Raw genomic sequence first — 15,548 nt, 5'->3', positions numbered from 1 at the left:
AAGGAGAAATGCCACCTGAAGAAATTCCAGACCGATCTAATTATCTCCAAACTTATATACCTAGTTGCCTTATGGATATCCCAATAGAATATTCCACAGGAACCTCATGCTCAACACATCCAAAACTAAACTCAACATTGCCTCCCGTGTTCTCAACCACAGGAGAACTGGCAAACCCACCAGTTAACCTAGATTGCTCCTTCACACTCAGTGCCTAATAATAATAATAACCCATCGCCATCGAGTTGGTTCCAACTCACAACGACCTCATGTGTGTCAGAATAAAACTGCTCCATAGGGTTTTCAAGGTCTGTGATCTTACAGAAGTAGTTCCACAGCACCGCTGGGTGAATTCAAACTGCCAACTTTTTGGGTAGTAGCCGAGCACAAACTGTTCGCACAAATAATAGAATTTTTTTATCAAGAGATTCTTAACAACACAGGCACGCTACACATGTAATCTCAACATGCCCACAACAACCCTATGAGGAAAGTGTTACTTTACAATAAGAACAATGATGCTATTAAGCTGAGGCAGAGCTAGAATTTGAACCTAGGCTAACTTCAAAGTCCTAGTTCCTTTAAGTATATTAGGATGTTCTCCAAGCACCAGATTCTGTATTTTCTTCCACTTCACTCAATCCATCACCTCCATAGCCTTGTTTCAGGTATCATCATCTCTGACTAGGCCTGCTCCAAGAATCTGCCCTACTGTCTCCAGACTACTACAACTTTGTCCCCATTCCTCATCCCCACTGCAAAGTGAAGTGTGCAAAATGCAGATGATCATGGCACTTCCCTACTTAAAATCTTCAATCACTCCCTATTGTTTCCAATAAATGTTCAAATTCTTTGGGTCCACACAAGGCCCTTCAACACCTCTCTGGAGTCACTGTCCACCATTCCCTCCCCAAGTCCTTTGCTGCAGATATGCTATATGCAATTCTCTGAATGCATCATGCTAGTTCACATTTCTCTGTCTTGTCATATGTTTTCCCACCCCTAAAAATGACCTTTATCTCCATTCTTCCTGTTTTACTGCTACCAATCCTTCCAAAGTCAGCTTAAATGTCTACCTTCTCCAAGAAGTCCTCTTTCTTTAACATCCACAGCCCACTCCTGCAGAGACTTGGGTCTTTCTTTCATTCATTCAAGAAATAGTTTGACACTAGCAAGCGGCCATCTGAGACACATCAATTGGTCTCAACCCACCTGGATCAAAGTAGAATGAAGAACAGCAAGGGCACAAGGTAATTATGAGCCCAAGAGACAGAAAGGGCCACATAAACCAGAGACTATATCAGCCTGACACCAAAAGAACTAAATAAATGGTGCCTGGCTACAACCGATGACTGCCCTGACAGGGAACACAACAGAGAACCCCTGAGGGAGCAGGAGAGCAGTGGGATGCAGACCCCAAATTCTCATAAAAAGACCAGACTTAATGGTCTGACTGAGACTAGAAGGACCCTGGTGGTCATGGCCCCCAGATCTTCTGCTGGCCCAGGATAGGAACCATTCCCAAAGCCAACTCTTCAGACAGGGATTGGACCGGACAATGTGTTGGAGAGGGATGCTGGTGAGGAGTGAGCTTCTTGGATCAGGTGGACACTTTAGACTATGTTGGCATCTCCTCCCTGGAGAGGAGATGAGAGGGTAGAGGGGGTTGAAGCTGGCAAAATGGACACGAAAAGAGAGAGTAGTGGGAGGGAATGGGCTGTCTCATTAGGGGGAGAGCAACTGGGAGTATGTAGTTTTTGTGTAAGAGACTGACTTGATTTGTAAACTTTCACTTAAAGCACAATAAAAAGAAAAAAAAATAGTTTGCCTACTACTTGGAGGTGCCTTACTAGGTGCCAGGACTGTAACATTGAGCCAAAAAAGGCACTTCCTCTGACTTCATGGGATTACAGTCTAGGAGGTGGAAGACAATGACACAAGTAAAGGAGTAAGCACAGACCGAGACGTATACTATGAAAAAGAAGTGTAAGGTACTATGAGATGGAGTTTAAATATGAAGCACAGGGAGAGACAGTTCAGAATACTACAGGGAATAGCATCTGCAAAGGCCATAAAGTGAGTTGGGTCTTGCCAGATTCCAGTAACTGAAGGACAAATGATTTACTTCTAGATCCCCCTCACTAGTCTATAAACAAATACAGCGAAACCTGTGAAAGCCAGAACGCAATGGGGCTGCCTTGTTTTTCCAGGTCTCACAAGCTTTCCACCTTTGACAGGGTACAGTCTTACCACTTTTCTATCCCTCATTTTAATGGAAAATATTTGAGTTTTCCCTCTCTGACAGGGTTCTGCCTTACACGGGTTCTGGCTTTAGGAGGTTTTACTGTAGATGGCAAGATCCTACTCCAGGTTACATTATGTCCCTAGTGCCTGCACATGTTTTTGAATAAATGAATGACTATATCCCATGTTTGAAAATGGGGCGGGGGGGGGTTAAATAGAGATTTTAGCATGCAAATACCTTGGCCTGAAGAACATTTGTTGCCACATCTATCACTGCAAGGCCTGTGGCTCCAGCTGCTGCTGTCACTAAGACAGTTTCTCTGTGCCAGAGAAAGATAAGTGTTATTTCAAAAGCCTTCACAAATCATCCTGTAATGTGATTTCGTGAACATTTTAGAGTTAGAACACTCTAAAGCAAGAACTCCGAAGTCGTTTCATTCAACCCTTCATGTACATCTGTTCTCTGACTTTACGGCTGGGTTATGTATGTGCTAATTTGGTCTGGTTTGAAGACTTCCCAGGAAAGTGATTTCTTAAGCTCTCCAGGTAGCCTCTTCCCTGCATTAGTGCAACCCTTCCTTTGAACTAGCACTCCGACTTCTGCCTCAGAAATTCTGTCCTAAAACCATTCTCACAGTAAACACTGCCGGATTTTAGAAGACGGTGGCCACTGCTCAACTAAACCCACCTCTCTGGAGCAATCCAGAGGCTCACCAAGAAGAACAAGAGGCAATATGTATGGTCCAGGAAAAATGGAAAACTCTGGCCCCTCTGAGCATGAAATACTCAAGTTGGGCATATCCAACTAAGCCTCACAGAGAAACAAATACCATAGGCCTCCCATTAAAACTGGGGCCAAGTGACTTTCATCAAAGCAATTCTCTAAACTTTAAGATTTTCTATGAGTTGATCCCCAGAATGGTCAGGTTTGAGAGAGATAATTTTCCAAATTCATGTTGGCAAAGTTCACAACCTACCACTGTCTCCCAGACAAAAAGATGGCCCCATGATGACCAGACCCCAAACCTGGGTCAATATCCCTCTTTGGCCTTTCCTTAGCCAAACTGAACGTGGCCTGAAGGACAGAAAAGAGAAGAAGCAAGGTCCTGGCCAGCACTTCTGGTATCAGAGAAGGATACCGGCTAGCCCTTTATTGTCTACACAACCCTTACCCCGGCTGGGTACAAGCCCGATGCTCCAGGGCCAAAATAGCAGTGCCATAAGTTATAGGCAGGGCAGCAGCTTCTCTGAGGGTGACCCCTTCTGGAATCTTCCACAGTGTCTACAAAAAAGAAATAATAGTGACTCAGGGATTTTGCGCATATACCTGGTCATAAAGGTTGCTCAGTAAACAGTATGACTTGACTGAGTGACTGATTTGCAAAGGGAAACAAATCCAAGTAACCAAGCCCAGTGGAAAATTCTCCAAGAGCAGTGGAGAATGGAACAAAACCAGTGTCTCAATAAAGCTTTGAAAAAAAAATTGTGTACTGCACACCACTAGGGGACACCATTCATACCCCACACAACACTACTGGGCCGCCCAGGCTGGCTCTCTTCCCAGGGCTCTCTCTTTCACAAGCTTCATGTGGAGGAGAAGACTATTACATTCAGTTCAATGCCCCAAACCAGTTTTTCTACCAAAACTACCTAACTATGGTCCAATTTGGAAAACAGCCAGTTGCTCCAGGACTCAGAAAACAAAATGCCTTCTTCATTAAGCCACTCCACAGAAACAAAGCTCTGTGCAAGGGTTGTCACACCTATATACAGAAGGATTTTAGCATTTGAAAGAAAGAAGTGCTTGGCTGAGAAATAAGATATGACGAAATTAATAGAAAGAAAAGAAGGGGTAAGGGGAGGGATAGGTAGAAAATCAAGAAAGAAAAGAAAGGAGAAAATAATCTCCAAATATTGATAATGAGAGGTAAGGATACCTTCTCGTCAATGACGCATTCTTCAGCCAGACAATTAAGGACACTCCAGCCAATAACCGAATCTCCCTGAAGGGAAAACAGCATTAAGGGTTTGTTCAAGTCATTCACCTCTCTCTGAATTAGTAAAGTAAACAAACAATGACAAAACTCACACCTCTGATTCCTGAAGGTTCACCTTAATTATCTGTTCAGAGTTAATGCTTAGTAAATAAACCAGTCATTCTCACAATACCCCACCAGATTGCCAAGGCAATTTAGCTCATCTTGGAACAAAGATGGGATAGATGAAGGAAAAGGCTACAATATGAAGTAGAAACCCAGGGCTCATTTCTTTCACAAGAGGTTGAAACTTGCAAATTCCCAATCCTCTCACTAACTAAAGATGGAGGTGCTGCCCTTTACTCATAATAAAAAATTTAACGAAGCCAGGAACTTTCATGGCTTCCTTCCCCCAATTCAAAATGAGTTTATTTCCCCTCCCTCTTGGTTTCCCTTTGCTGTCTGCTGGCAAAGACCAGGAGAAGCAAGACCCTGATTCTGACACTTAGTACACTTCTGCTGAGCACATTTCTCACAGCTATACACACATTGATGCCCTAGATTTCAACTAATTTACCTGTTTCACTGTGCTGACATCTGCGCCTGTCTCCAATACTATCCCAGAAAACTCCATCCCTAAAACAAATTGTTTAAACATTAGGTCATCTGTAAAGCCCAGCACATGAAGATGAGACAATCTTTATCAACAGGCCATGCTATTAACTTTCTGGAGCCAAGAGAGTAGGTGAGTGGACACCCCACCCTACTCCCAGGGCAAAGGGGTCAGCATATTGTTCCCAAAGCCCAGGAATGTGAACGATTTTATGATCCCATTCTTGTTGTGATACAACGGAAATTTCAAGAATGTGCAAAAGCACAGAGGTTAGCAGGTGCACATGTATATATACACACATTGTTATGTGACCCTAGTTGCTCTCCCTACTATGTGACAGCACACTCCCTCTCTCCCCCAGTGCTTCCCATGTTCACTCAACCAGCTCCTGTCCCCCTCTGCCTTCTCATTTCGCCTCCAGACAGGAGCTGCCCACATAGTCTCAAGTGTCTACTTGAGCTAAGAAGCATACTCCTAACCAGTATAATTTTAAACCCTGGTGGCATAGTGGTTAAGCGCTACAGCTGCTAACCAAAGGGTCAGCAGTTCAAATTCACCAGGCGCTCCTTGGAAACTCTATGGGGCAGTTCTACTCTGTCCTATAGAGTCACTCTAAGTCGGAATCGACTCAACAGCACTGGGTTTGGTTTTTTTTTTTTTTTTTATAGTCCAGTCTAATCTTTGTCTGAAGAGTTGGCTTTGAGAATGGTTTTAGTTTTGGGCTAACAGAGAGTCTGGGGGCCATGACCTCTGGGGTCCCTCCAGTCTCAGTCAGATGATTAAGTCTGGTCTTTTTACTAGAATTTGAGGTCTGCATCCCACTTTTCTCCTGCTCCATCAGGGATTCTCTGTTGTGTTTCCTGTCAAGGCAGTCATTGGTGGTAGCCGGGCACCAACTAGTTCCTCTGGTCTCAGGCTGATGGAGTCTCTGGTTTATTGCCCATGTTCTTTTAACCCTGATCACTGGGGTCTTTGGCTCGCCCAGCACCCCAATTACAATGTTCATCACATTGTGTTTATGTGTTTCCCTGTGTCGCCTTTTGGACTATGAGGTCCTTGAGGACAAGAACTATTTTTATTCATATAGTACCTGGTTCATTTGGATGAACTGGTATTGCCTGTCCTTTCCTCTTCTACCTCCGAAATTTCTGAATTTAATGATTACGCATTTCCCACATAAGCTGCCAGGGGAATAACTCGATTGAGTCTGACATCTTCCACCCTACCCAGCACATCGGCAAATATAGAGGGAAATGGGTCCAACTGTTGAGGTACAACCAAACACCAAAAGACCGAAACACAGCAGCTATTATGCAATCACTGTATCCTTAACACCACATATGTATATTGAATATACCCACACTGTACACATGCTAAACTATACCTACAGTTCTTTAAGTAAATATTAACAACAACAACAACAAAAAATCAGTCATTTGTGCACATATTCATAATCTAAAAGGAATAAGATTGGGCCTAATGAAGATCAGGCACTGAGCTCCTAAGAAATGGAGAAGAAACTGTTTTTCTTCTTTCTAATCACTTGGCATTAGGTTTCTTTGGAAATGTTGTTTGTGAAGACTAGAGTTTTAGCTGCAAACAGATGTTTGTGATCCTTCAGTAAATAAAACAAAGTCGCAGGCGCCATCAAGGAAGAAAAGGGAATGACTGGGGTCACTGAAGATTTTGACGAGCAGAATTCTAGAGAACATATTGGCATGTGAAAATTCATTCAGTTATTAATTTTTAAAGTATTTATATTGAATATCTACCATGAGCTAAGCCAGAGAGATATAATGCTCAGCAAGACAGACATAGAACCCACCCTCATGGGCTCATAATCTAGGGATTCTAATTATCAGAGAGGCTAAAGTAGCTCACTGATCAGCACTGATGGCAGAGCCTGGGATGGAGGGCATGGTTCTAGAAACTCTCTGTATCCACCTTCCCTGAAGCAATCACTTGATCCCCTCGTACTCACCAGGTGTGAAGGGAAGAGGGGGCTTTTCCTGATACTGACCATGGCAGATTAGTATATCAGCAAAGTTAACCCCACAGAAGTGGACGTCAACTCTGACCTATAAAGAAAATAGAGCAACAAAGTAGAGCAGTACGCATTCACGGAGATGAACTTCATTCAGTTTTACCAAACTATGGTATATATTAAATGCCAACTACTTCCCAGTGGACAAACATGAGGCAAAATAGACAAGATTCTGGCCTTCATGGAGCTAAAAGTATAGTAGGGAAGACAGATATTAATCAAATAATTGTGAAAATATATGTGTTAAATTACAAATCCAACATAAAGTGTTAAAGACAGAAATATATGGTGCTATGAAAACACATAATGAGGAGATCAGATCTTTTAGAGAGGTCAAGAAAATCATCTCTGGGAAAATAACACTTGAACTAAGGATAGCAAGAGTTAACCATTCAAAGATAGGAAGGGGAAAGCATCCCAGACTGAAGCAGTGGCATGTGCAAAGGCCCTATGGTAAAGACTAAAGAAAAACCAGTGAGCCTAGAGCACAAAGAGGAGGGGGATGAGGCTAGAGGGAGAGACAGGAACCACAACATACAGGTACTTGTAGGCCTTATTGAGGATCTTAGACTTCATACTAGGAACAGTAAGAAGCCATTAAAGAGCACTAATCTGTTTGGGGAATCAGGAATCCTGGAGGCTAGTCCTAAATCCCTGGCTTCTATGTTTTTCCATAGTACCAGATCTGAGGCAGGTCCTCAGCAATGCAGTCAGCAGTTTTCTAAACTCTGTAGGCCAGTGGTTCTCAAACTGTGGGCCCCAGACCACCAGCAAAAGAATCACCTGAGAACTTGTTAGAAACGCATAATTCTCAGGCCCCCATCCCAGGCCTACTGAATCAGAAACTCTGGAGATGGAGCCCAGCAATCTGTCTTAACAATCTGATTGTTTTACAAATCCAACTTGTTTTAACAAAGCCCAGGTGATTCTGATGCATGCTAGAGAACCAACCGTAGTAGACCACCCCATCCCATCAGGAGCCGGAATTCCAGGAGGAAATGAAGTATTAGAGGCAGAATTGACGGCATTCATTTATTTGTTTGTGTGTCTAGTATTGTACAGAGGCAGTCATATTGGTAAGAAGGCATTTTTATCTACAAAATTCATTCATTCGTTCAACAATTTATAATTAAATATCTGCTATGTGCCTGACGCCATTCCAGACTGTGGAGATTTGATGATGAGTAATGCTTATTTAATGCTAACATAGTCCCAACTCTCACGAGCTTACAATGTAATGTTGGGACATATCACAGAACAAAGAAGCCCAGCCCTCACTCAGCCTGCACACATTCTGTGTGACATCAGTTGTTGACAAGTGCACAGAACACACACGTTCCCAAGTCACTCTACCTTGAGTCAGGAAGGATGGAAGTCTGTCAGCAGGTGAATCCCAGGAAGCAGACTGTCTGCCATCATGGGCTCACCCAAATAATTCATTTTAGACACAGGTCCATGTTAGTGACACTTCAGGGCTGCAGCCACATGTCTTCCTGCTCACCAGTGGTCTCCAACGCTGAGGCTCATTGCCTGCTTCACCTTTTCAGAGGTTCTCATTCTCCACACCAGATAACACCATATCCCCAGAGTGGTCAACAGACATGGAAGCCAATGTAACTTCCAATAGTTAGTGAAATTGCCCACAACCCTAAACTAACCCCACCCCAAACCACTACAGTATACTACAGGAGGGCACAAGGCACAAATTCACATGGAAATGCAGGGTGTATGATAATTAGATTGAACGATGTGGTCATTCAATCAACATTTATTGATCATGTACTATGTGCCAAGCACATCATACTGGGGAACAAAAAGATTTTAAGGTTTTGGCCTAACTTCAGTTGGAAACATTCTTTGGATTTGCTAATGCAGTGTAGAATCATTCAACACCGAATTATTAGTGGTTACTAATAATATTAGCGTAAATGTAGGGGGGAGGCAGATAATTAGAAGATGACTCTGGAGAGGAACAAAGCAGATGATGGGGTCCATTTACCTGTGTTAAATTAATAGCTTGCAGGTAGTTATTCAAAGTAATGTGCAAATCAGAATTCTGTTTCTAAGGCAACAGCTCTTGGGCATTCGGAGAGAGGCCTGTATTTGTGTAATGGGGAACAATCCTCCATTAGCACTTCCCGCCTTTTTGTGAACTCTGAAAGGGTCCTACTTGCCCAAGACTAAAGTTGAGCTCCAATTTCCAGTTCGCCCCCTAGCTGAGGGTAACTTGATTCAGGATGGAAGCCTGCGAGGTCGAAGTTCAGAAGGGTGGTAAACGGGGCGCCAAGGGTTCCTGGGGGTAGGCCAGTCACCCTACCTCATGAGGACGGACAGAGCGGGGACTGACTTCCTCAATGGCCAGGGGCTGCTTCAACTCCGTGCAAATCGCGACGCGGTACTCCCGGCCGCAGCCCTGCCAGGCCCTCCTGCAACAAGAAACAAGGCCCGGGTTACTCGGGCCGCCCCCCGCGCAACGCGGGGCTGCCTTTTGCAGTTCAGAAAAGAGTCAGAGTTGCACCTGCGGAGCCATGCCCGAGGGAAGCACCGTCCCCTTGCCACCACCGCCATGGGCTCGCCAAGTAAGTCACGAGAGGGGAGTAGGAGCGCGGCAGGAAGAGCCAGACAGCGCGGACCTCAGCGCCGCTGCACTCGGGGAGAGCGGAAGAGTCCCGGGAGGGGCCGGGCATCTGCGCCCCCGGCCGGCCGCTCCGCGCGATTGCCGAGCTCCAAGCCAGGCGGGGCGACGGCGGCCGGAAGGGCAGTCCGGTGGCAGCGGCTCCCCTCGCAGCGGGCGTTGTTACCCCAGCGGGGGGCGGGCGGAAAGGACCCGTCCCGGGCTCTGCGAGTCCCCTAGTTCCAGGCCCCTCTGGAGATGGAGTCTGCTGGAGGGAAAACTAGTACAAGGAAATAGATTATGGAGATTTAACCTTTGTTGGCGTTTTGTTTTGTTTTTGTTTAGCAAGAAAAGATTTGGGAGACTTTTAAAACCACACTTGGAGACATTTAAATAACAATTCTTGGGTCCTCTGCACGTGTGAAATCTTAAATGCATGTAAGTAAAGGCTTTAATGTCTGTGTATTTACTTTGCTAGGGTTCACTTAGTTACTAACTTTCTTAACACAGGACCATTTACACTAACGTTATTGGTAACCACTAATAATTCAATACTGAATGAGTCTACACTGCATTAGCGAATCCAAAGAATATTTCCAATTGAAGTCAGGCCGAAACCTTGAAGTCTTTTTGTTCCCCAGTACTAGACGCTTGGCACATAGTAGGTGATCGATAAATGTTTGTTGATTGCATGACCACATAATTCCTATGTGAACTGCCATACTCTAGAAGAATATAATATAATCTGTGAATTATTCTAAAACTGAGTAGAAGCTCTGTTGCAACAGTAATCAAATAGCTATATATTTGCAATATAAGAGAAACACTTGGTGTCCTGGGAAGGAAGTTTCATTTGGCTAGTAGCTTTTAAAGACCGAATGATGTAGAAAGCCCTCTGGTCAAAGTACTAGATCTCAGGTTCAAGCCCCAGCTCTACCACCTAATTGTGTGGCCTTGGCATTGAAACTTGATGGCTCTGGGCTTCAGTTTCCTTCTCTGTAAAGTAAAAGCATTGGGATGATCCTCAATCCTGTGTTTCTATTTTTTAATGAAAAAATATTCCAAAGATAGCAAATGACTTGGAAGACATGGTCAGAGATGGAATAAAGGAAAAATGGAGAGAGAAAATGAAGTAAGAATGAAGTTCTGAGATTATAGCCTAAAGGGTTTGATGGGCAAGGGATCCAAGAACCAAGTCTCCACCATGGATATGTAGTAGAGGTCAATGTGATTTTAATAGAACTCACCGGGAATTGAGAAGTCATTTTAGGCCACCCCTAGGGGAAACTCAGGCTAAAGAGAAAACAGGCCTAGAAGGAGAGAAGGTAAGAAAACTTCAAGTCTTTCCAATGAAACATGAAAGCACTTTGTAAGCTGTTAGACATTAGGCACATAAAATCAAACCAGGGATAAAGGAAAAATATTAATATTAGCATCAACAAAATGAGCATTCTGTTTGCCAAATAACAGTGAGCAACAAGAAATCTCAAGGTTATGAAGCGTGGAGCCAGTATTGATTGCTCTGAGGATGAAATGAATTGTTGCGTGGGAAAGCGTTTTGTAAAATGTTAAGCATTTGTACAATATATAAGGCAAGCAATTTTTAATTCCGCTCCTCAAAAGCAGTACACATCTTACTCTCCTTTATGTTTGTAATACTTTGCACAATGCCTGACACTTTTAGGCATTTAATACAGGTTTACCTAATGAATTGTTGAATGAGCATTCAGTTATCCAGCATCAATTTTCCAGATAATTCAAAATATCTTTATACATCAAATCTTTTATTTTTAATTAAGTATTTTTATGGAAATCCTTTCTATTGTGGTTGTCATAATAGTGTTGTCATTCTCAAGGAATGTGAAAATCTGTGAGTTTGGGGAAATCTATCAATACTGCATTCCACATTTATAACAATAAAGGAAAAAATAGAAGTCTCTTTAAGAAGAATCTTGGAGGGAGCTAAAAGTATCTTAGGTAATTATAGGTGATTTTAAGCACTTACTTGCAAAATAACTTTCACATTACCAAACAGTTTTAAAGTGAAGAGCTATTTAATAGTAGTTGCTATAGTAGCAAAAAAATATTTAGCCTATCCATCAAAGTTACTGCCACCACACCTCACTTTCTAGTTTGTTCTCGGCCCCCCGCCCCCCCCTGCTCCCCCCCCCCCCATTATTTGGTTTTATATGGGACTGGGGAAGGAAGAGGGGACAGAAAGAATACAATTTGAGTACTGGTGGAGACTAAGACCAAGCAGTGAATTCTGAACTGATCGGTCCTCTAGGGAGAAAAGGAAAGAATAGTTGCCCTGCAAATCAGCTTGAAGGCTCATTAGGAAGTAAAAAAAAAAAAAAAAAACAGATGACTCTTCCTTCTGGTACAACTCACACGAACAGATAATATTTAATATCCAGAAGCTGCTAGAGGGTTGAGAGTGGAGAAACAAGTCAAAGTTAAATACACAAACAGCTATGTTTTCACAGAATAACAAACAATTTATAGACAATATAAGCACCATACAGGACTATACAGAAGATGTTCTTGTACCTACTTTCCTGTCTTAGTATGCAGGTAAAAGTATCTCCCACAGTTAAAATGCTTTATCCAATAGATTGTCAGCCCTTTCAGAATAGAAACTATATCTCAGTAGCCACTGTATCCCCAGAGTGTTCACCACAGCATCTAGCACATAACAGGTACTCAGTAAGCATTTTTGCTGTTGTTACCATCAAGTTATCTCCGACATATGGCAGGCGACCCCATACAACAGAACAAAATGATGCCCAATCCTATGCCATCTTCATGATTGTTGGTATGTTCAAATTCATCGTAGCCACTCTGTATTTTCAGTGCCTTCCAACATGGGGGAGTCCCTGGGTGATGCAAACAATTAATCGCTCTACTACTAGCTGAAAGGTTGGCAGTTTGAACCCACCCAGAGGCACCTCAGAAGACAGACCTGGTAATCTGCTTCTGAGAGGTCACAGCCTTGAAAACTCTACAGAGCACAGTTCTACTCTGACAAACATGGGGCCACCATGAATCAGAATTGACTTGAAGGTCACTAACAATAACAACCAACCTAGTGGGATCACCTTCCAGCTCTGTATCAGCCAATATCCTCTTTTGACCCATAAGATCACATTGGCTAATTTTTGGAAGTAGATCACCAGAGCATTTCTCCTAGTCTGTCTTAGTCTGGAAGCTCCAGTGAAATCTGTCCACCATGGATGACGCTGCTGGAATGTGAAATACGGGTGGCATAGTTTCCAGCATCATACCAACACACAAGGCCACCACAGTATGACAAACTGGCAGACAGTGTAGCAAAAACTTTGTTGTTTTGTACCATCTTGAGTCAATTCCAAGTCATAATGACCCTATAGGACAAAGTAGAACTGCCCCATAGCGTTTCCCAAGCTGTAATCTTTACAGGAGCAGATCACCTGGTCTTTTCTCTTACAGAGCCACTGCTGGGTTTGAACCACTAACTTTTCAGTTAGCAGCCAAGCACTTAACCATTGTGCCACCAGTGCTCCTTCAGCAATAAGTGTTAAAACCAAAACCAAACCTGTTACCGTCAAGTTGATTCTGACTCAGTGACCCTATAGTAGAGTAGAACCGCTCCACAGGGTTTCCAAGGCTGTAATCTCTATGGAAGCAGACTTTCCCATCCTTCTCCTGTGGAGCAGATGATAGGTTTGAACCATGGACCTTGTGGCCAGCAGCCGAGCACTTAACCACTGTACCACCAGGGCTCCTTGCAGTATTAGGGAAATAGAAAGCAAAGAGCCCAACAAACTGTATGGGGAGAACTGCCAGTGCACCACAACTTTTCAAAACCACAAATCCAAAAAATATGAGGGGTTCATGTACCCACTTTCCTGTCTTAGTATGCAGGTACTAGGCATAATCTGGTCTTTTTTCTGACTAGCTCAGTATTGCCATTATAGTTATAAGTTGTTATCTTCTGCTACAATGATATCCTTCAGGATTCCTGAGGTGTGTAGGAGTATCTTGCCTTCTCATTGAATTTCCCTAGATTACTGTCCTGGTTGTTGCAGTTGGGATTAACTTTTATCAACCTCAGAGAGATGCTTCAAACATTGATACATATAACTCATAATGACCTTCTCCTCTAGTCCAGGAACTGTGTAAGATTTGCTGTGTAAGTTATTTGCCCATGGAATCATAGAATTCCAGAGTTTGATGGATCTTCAAGATAAGCTAATCAAATGGCTTCATTTTCCAGTGAGAAAAAAGGAATCTCAGAGACAAACTTGCCCAGGGTTACACTGCTGGTTAGTGGCGGGGTAGCATTAGGATCTGGCTTTCCTGATTTCCTTTTCTCTGCTCTTTCTACCATGCTTTTTAGAGTTCACTCCTCAACAGTGTACACAATAATAATATTTTACGGGTCATAGCGCTTCATAGGTCTCAAATCACATTCTCCCAAATTGCCTCATCTTGTTAATGATAAGAATAAGAATAATTAATATTACAGCTAGCACTTATTGGTGAGTTTTAAAGAACCAGAGTCACTAAGCACTTTTGCCATTAGTTCATTAATCCTCCCAATAGCATACATACTATTATTATCACTCTTTTAGAGTTCAGGAATTTAGGCTTAAGGTTAAGTAACTTGCCCAAGGCCACGCAGCTAGGAAGTGGAGCAGGTTAGAATCATCCTAATGGCCTGGTGCCAGAGCCCCACAAAGGTATCTGGCCACCCACTGTGCCCTCCCTCACAAATACCCTTCAGAGCAGACAAAGAAAGTATTGTACCATATGTTTTAAAGCCATGCTTTGCTTGTAGTTATAAGCTTAATTCTATAGAAACTTTCCGGTAGTTCAAGCCTAGAATATAGATGAATTCCCTGAAGGAGAAAATCTAGAGAAAGCAGCCTCCAGGGATGCCTTGTAGTTATGAAACAAGAGCAGAAAGAGGAGCCAATACTAATTAGGAGTTACTATCCCTTTTTTTTTTGTTTTTTTTTTTAATCCCTATTCCATATAGCCATAAACTTGAAAATGTGCTGATTTCGTTTAAATTTAACATATATTGTGGAAGATTAAAACTATGCTTATGTAAAGTAGGAGTTTTCACATATACATGCACACACAGGCCTATGATTTTAATGAAACAATGTGTTGACTGGGTTGCCTGGTAACCAGTTGTCCCTTAAGCAGGTACCAGCAGGCTTTTGAGCTAAATTCCTGTCACCCAAATGGACCAACCTGAAAGCAGTAGTGACCTGGGCAAAGGCTGCTGTGGCTCCTGAAACTAACCACCAGTATTCAATGCAGGGAACCTTTTTCTGCTGCAAACCATCATTATGGAACCAGTCTACAAATTCCAAGCATTCTGGCAACCTTAGGAAGCCTTTCCAGTCCCCACCTCCCCCAGAGAGAACAAATTCTTCCCTTGCATATGTTCCCTCAAAGAACTTTGCACAAACCTGTATTAGCTCACCAAACTCATTATTTGAGTGGTATGTATCTGTTTATCTATACCCCCAGCTAAGCTGTGGGTATCTTTGAATGGCTCTGATGATAACATAGTGAAGTGAAAAGAATTTGGGCCTTGGAATTAGATGTACCTAGGTTTAATTCCTGGCTTAGCTACTCATTGTGACCTTGGGAAAGTTATTTAGCTTCTCTGAGTCTCAGTTTCCTCATCTTTAAAACAGGCATAAAAATATCCACCTCAAGTAATTGTATTGAGATTTAAAAAAGGTGAGTGAGTACACGTCCACCCTATTTAACTGTATATATAAATACCAAAAACCAAACCCAGTGCCGCCAAGTCGATTCCAACTCATAGCGACCCTATAGGACAGAGTAGAACTGCCCTGTAGAGTTTCCAAGGAGCGCCTGGCAGATTTGAACTGCCAACCCTTTGGTTAGCAGCCGTAGCACCTAACCACTACGCTACCAGGGTTTCCGTATATATAAATAGCAGCTCTTATTATGAAGACATAGTACCTGCCCTGGAGCCTCTCATCATCTAGTGGGGAGAGGCACACATAAATAGGCATTTATCATTTGTATAGG

General features: G+C 42.9%; 1 protein-coding gene across 2 annotated transcripts in view; it reads right to left on the bottom strand.

The window, feature by feature from the left end:
• LOC100654875 (quinone oxidoreductase-like protein 2) overlaps positions 1-9,544 on the bottom strand; it is a 42,204-nt gene extending 32,660 nt beyond the window's left edge. For both annotated transcript variants that reach the window (XM_023549244.2, XM_023549245.2), the window contains exons 1-7: positions 9,396-9,544; positions 9,195-9,303; positions 6,815-6,911; positions 4,798-4,856; positions 4,182-4,247; positions 3,417-3,526; positions 2,483-2,564 (exon numbers count right to left, since the gene is read on the bottom strand). In XM_023549244.2, the coding sequence (XP_023405012.2) occupies positions 2,483-2,564; positions 3,417-3,526; positions 4,182-4,247; positions 4,798-4,856; positions 6,815-6,911; positions 9,195-9,303; positions 9,396-9,445 (573 nt within the window). In that variant the 5' untranslated portion in view covers positions 9,446-9,544. The remainder of the gene's footprint in view (positions 1-2,482; positions 2,565-3,416; positions 3,527-4,181; positions 4,248-4,797; positions 4,857-6,814; positions 6,912-9,194; positions 9,304-9,395) is intronic.
• Positions 9,545-15,548: the final 6,004 nt, after the last annotated feature.

The sequence above is a fragment of the Loxodonta africana genome, chromosome 25 (genome assembly GCF_030014295.1).
Source record: "Loxodonta africana isolate mLoxAfr1 chromosome 25, mLoxAfr1.hap2, whole genome shotgun sequence".
Lineage (NCBI taxonomy): Eukaryota > Metazoa > Chordata > Mammalia > Proboscidea > Elephantidae > Loxodonta > Loxodonta africana.
The sequence above is the reverse complement of the archived record's forward strand: the minus strand, read 5'-3'. Positions and strand labels throughout refer to the sequence as shown.